The 4831-nt window shown below is 47.8% G+C and overlaps 1 protein-coding gene across 1 annotated transcript; it reads right to left on the bottom strand.

Annotated features, from left to right (window-relative positions):
• Positions 1–2907: 2907 nt before the first annotated feature.
• On the bottom strand, positions 2908–3929 carry LOC115955339. Its single transcript, XM_031073439.1, has 2 exons — positions 3531–3929; positions 2908–3444 (listed from the first exon to the last, which is right to left on the bottom strand). The coding sequence occupies exons 1-2, from the start codon at positions 3927–3929 to the stop codon at positions 2908–2910; spliced, it is 936 nt and encodes a 311-aa protein (XP_030929299.1).
• Between the last annotated feature and the right edge of the window lie 902 nt (positions 3930–4831).

Raw genomic sequence — 4831 nt, 5'->3', positions numbered from 1 at the left:
TGTAGCAGACTTCATAGCAGAGTTTATGCGTGACGAGGACAAGGGGGCAGAAGAACCCCCCAAGTGGAGCATCTACACCGACGGGTCATCCAATCGGCGAATTGGAGGGGCCGGCATAGTGTTGTTGTCACCAGAAGGAGACAAGATCGAATGTATGGTCCGTCTCGACTTCCCAATTACCAACAATGAAGCAGAATACGAAGCGGTGGCGGCAGGACTTGACCTAGCCAAGGCCGCCGGAGCTGAAAGTGTAGCCGTCCATTGCGACTCTCAGGTCGTGACCAATCAAGTAAACGGAGACTACGAATGCAAGGGGGAAAGGTTGAAGAGATATCTTGATCAAGTGAGGGCAAGAGTTAACGGGTTAAAAGCGACGGTCGTCCAAATCCCAAGGGGAGAAAATGAGCTCGCCGATCGGCTAGCCAAAGCCGCCTCAGCAGAAAATGTGACGACGCCGGGTAATGTACTTTCCTTTGTTCAACTCTTTCCACTAATAGACCCCGAAAATATGCAGGAGATACGCACTGAAAGAAACTGGACCACCCAGATAACTTTGTACTTGAAGGACGGGTTACTGCCACAAGAGAAGAATGCAGCGAGGAAGCTGAAAGTCCAAGCTGCAAGATTCGTCCTGATAAAAGACATTCTTTACAAGAGAGGTTTCTCCCGCCCTTACCTAAGATGCCTCGGGGTTGAGGAGGCAGACTACGTAATGAGGGAAGTACACGAAGGAATATGCGGGAACCACTCTGGATCGCGATCGTTGGTGCACAAACTGGTACGGGCTGGGTATTACTGGCCAACCATGCAGAAGGATGCCGAGTCTTACGTTAAAAGCTGCGACAAATGCCAGAGGTTCAGCAATTTTATCGGACAGCCAGCTGAGGAGCTGACCCCTATCACGGCTCCATGGCCGTTCGCTCAGTGGGGACTGGATATCATGGGACCTTTCCCAACAGCGGTAAGGCAGCTGAAGTTCTTGGTAGTGGGTATTGACTACTTCACAAAATGGGTAGAAGCGGAAGCCTTGGCCACCATTACAGAAAAGAACATTAGAAGTTTTGTTTGGCGGTGCATCGTATGCAGGTTTGGTATTCCTAGAGTCCTTGTCTCAGATAACGGGAGGCAGTTCGACAACAGCCACTTCCGGGATTTCTGCACACAGCTAGGAATAAAAAACCATTACTCATCACCCGCCCATCCTCAGGCCAATGGCCAGGTTGAAGTCACGAACCGATCCCTGCTAAAGATTATCAAGACTCGGCTCGAGGGGGCAAAGGGAATATGGCCCGAAGAATTACCGAGCATACTATGGGCATACAGGACAACGGCGAGGACTCCGACAGGAGAGACGCCGTTCCGACTGACATACGGGAGTGAGGCGGTCATCCCCGCAGAAGTTGGCCTCACAAGTTACAGGGTCCACAACCATGACGAAAGCAGGAACGACGAATCTATTAGGCTACAGCTGGACCTGATAGATGAGGTAAGGTCGGTGGCGGAGCAAAGGATCGCAAGATACCAGGATCGCATGGCCAGACATTACAATTCCCGGGTCCGACACAGAGACTTTCAAGTAGGAGACCTGGTACTTAGGAGGGTCCTGGGTGCAGCTAGAGATCCTACACAGGGAAAACTCGGCCCCAACTGGGAAGGACCTTACAGAGTCACGGCATGGAAAAGGAAAGGAACATACCACCTGGAGACTACAGAGGGGGAGAAGCTACCGCATCCATGGAATGCTGAGCATTTGAGGAAATACTACCAGTGATAGTAACACGGCGAACGGCAACCAATTTTCCATTCGGCTTTTATTATAACTATTTATAAGTTTTTTCTTTAAACTGTGTTTCTCTTGCTACAATCTTGTCGTGCCTTTTTTTTTAAGCCCAAGGGGGCAGGCACTTTTCCTTTACGCATCTCTATAATTAGATACAACTATGATCTTCTTCTACATGGATGTCATTACAATTGTCCTCAAAGTTAACGAATGCTAGTTACAAGTCCATAAGTTGGACGGTCCACAAAGTGGACGGATCAACAAAACGAAGAGTAATTCTACGAGTCCGTAAAGTGGACGGTATAGCCTCCACAAAGTGGACGGATCACCAAAACGGTGAGAATTATACAAGTCCATAAAGTGGACGGTATAGCCTCCACAAAGTGAACGGATCACCAAAACGGTGAGTAATTCTACAAGTTCATAAAGTGGACGGTATAGCCTCCACAAAGTGGACGGATCACCAAAACGGTGAGAATTATACAAGTCCATAAAGTGGACGGTATAGCCTCCACAAAGTGGACGGATCACCAAAACAAAACAAGTCCATAAAGTGGACGGTATAGAAGTTATACAAGTCCATAAAGTGGACGGTATAGCCTCCACAAAGTGGACGGATCACCAAAACGGTGAGAATTATACAAGTCCATAAGGTGGACGGTACGGCCTCCACAAAGTGGACGGATCGCACAAAACGTTGTATAAATTATATACGTACATAAAGTGGACGGTATAGCCTCCACAAAGTGGACGGATCACCTAAACGGTGAATAATTTAATAAGTCCATAAAGTGGACGGTATAACCACCACAAGGTGAACGGACCATCGACTTGATAAAAAACTATCCATAAAAATGGACGGATAGTATATCGTATACGTCATAGACGGGTCCGATTAAAGTTGAGGAAAACTTTTTAAGTGGACGGATAAACAGAACAGTTTGTCCAAATTAACGCTTAATATGCAAGGAGACGGAGAGAAAATCCTTAAACGGATACAAATAATGAAGAAGCATATTATGAAAGAAAAACATTGTTCAATACAATAGCAAACTTAAAACAAACCGTTTACAAAGTACTAAAAATATTTAAAAAGGGGACGGATCCTCCTCAACAGTTACAAGGGTTTAATCAACTTTCTTGGCGTCGGCAACAGGAATCTCCTTCGGCATAGCGGACTCTCCGTCACCCTGAGCTGCTTCGTCTCCAAAGAGGTCCTCCGTGTTGTCTGAAGCGACGGGCAAAGCAGATGTCTGATCTTGGTCGCTGACGGATATCATGGAGACGTCCAGCTCTGGGTAGGCCTTCTTTATCTGACGGAGTGCATCGTCGAAGCCTTGAAGGAATGATCCCCCAAGCTCCTTCAACAATGCCTCTGAGTCGCGATACTCGTTGACGGCATCTTCCTTGGCCTGACGGAGCTTCTTCTTCAGGTCCTTCACTTCATCTTCCTTTCCCCTCAAGGCCTTCTCAGCTTCTTCCGTCCTCTGTTCGAACTCTTGCCTGGTCTTCTCAGACAGTTCAAACTTCTGCTCCATTTTGGACTTCCACTTGTACAGTTGGCTAAGCTCCTCCTCCGTCTGCCCAGCCTTTGTCCGTACACGCTCCAGAGCCGCTTCACGGTTGAGGCAGCGATCCATCAAACCCTTCATCATAACTAAGGACTGAAATAGGCAAAGTCAAAAGATTGAGAGCAAAGAGTGGACGGGCATACAATGACGGATGTAAACCGGTAAGAAAAAACAGTTACCTGTCCAACAGCGAATAAACCCGTCTCCCCCATTGCCTCCGTCGAATGATTCCCCAGATCCTCGTAATCCTCTGCGGAAATTATCGACGAAAGTTTCTCCAAGGCATATTTCGAGTCGTCACGGAGAAGGGAAGGGGGCTTCTCCTCGTTGACGGGTGGGGCATGCATTAAGCCCTTACCGGTTCCATGTTTGGCTTGGGTGACGGTCTTAACACCTTCAGCCATCAAGCCCACAACAGGTTCCAAGGAAACCTTTGGCTGCTTGTATGGACGGTCAGACTTTGGCGGCTGCTTCCTCTTAGCCGACGACCCCGGCATCTTAGGAACAACAACTTCACCCGTCTTCTTTTGCTCGAAGGCTAGTGATTTTATCATCGCCCTTCTCTTGGCGTCGTCCATTTCTGCAAATACAGGACGGATTAAGATTTTTACTCATTAAAAGCTAAGTTCAAGAGTGAAAGTTGACGGACTCACGTTTGTGTATTCTTTCGTCGTATGCAATGGCCTCGCGAGTAGGTTCTGGACCGTCACAATACCAATGTATTATTTTTGGATTCACTAACTTGGCCCAGGTCCTTTCTTCCGGCTTAGTTTTTCTGCAAATCTCTTCAAGGAAACTGAACTCCTCAAGGCTAACTTGCGGGCGCCGTCTACCTACAAAGAAAGACGATCAGAATATACACATAAAAATGGACGGATATGAAAAGCAGAACAAAACTAAGACGGGTGCATACGCAATTGGTTTATCACTGCCCAGGTTGTGTCAACGGGCAGGTACTCCGTCTCCCCTGGATGGTTCATCCATCTGCTACCCTCCAGGAAGAAGTAACGACTCTTCCAGTCTCTATTTGAGTCTGGGGTCTCAAAGATCACCTTCAACAAGGGGCTCCGACTAGCAAAGCTATACATCCCCCTTGACCCAGAGATCTCATCTGGACGGTAGTTGTGAAGAAATTCACGTACCGTCAGTCTCCTCTCTCCGTTCGACCATGCACCATAAAGAATCTCCATGGCTATGAAGACTCTCCAGGCGTTAGGGGATATCTGTGTGACGGACAGCCCTAGGTAATGCAAAAGTTCCCTATGAAGTGTAGAGAGCGGGAACCGGAGTCCTGCCTTCAACGCCTGCTCGTAAATCCCGACACCCTCTACCCCTTCATAGTAACACTTCTCCGACACATGGGGCAGACGGATGGAAACGTAGTCCGGTATTTGGAAGTTAATTCTAAAAGTGCTGAAATGTTTCTCCCTGATGACGGATGTGAACTTATGCACTGTCCACTCTGGCAACATGATGAACT

This window comes from Quercus lobata, chromosome 1 (genome assembly GCF_001633185.2).
Source record: "Quercus lobata isolate SW786 chromosome 1, ValleyOak3.0 Primary Assembly, whole genome shotgun sequence".
NCBI lineage: Eukaryota > Viridiplantae > Streptophyta > Magnoliopsida > Fagales > Fagaceae > Quercus > Quercus lobata.
This window is presented reverse-complemented; position numbering and strand designations above follow the sequence as displayed.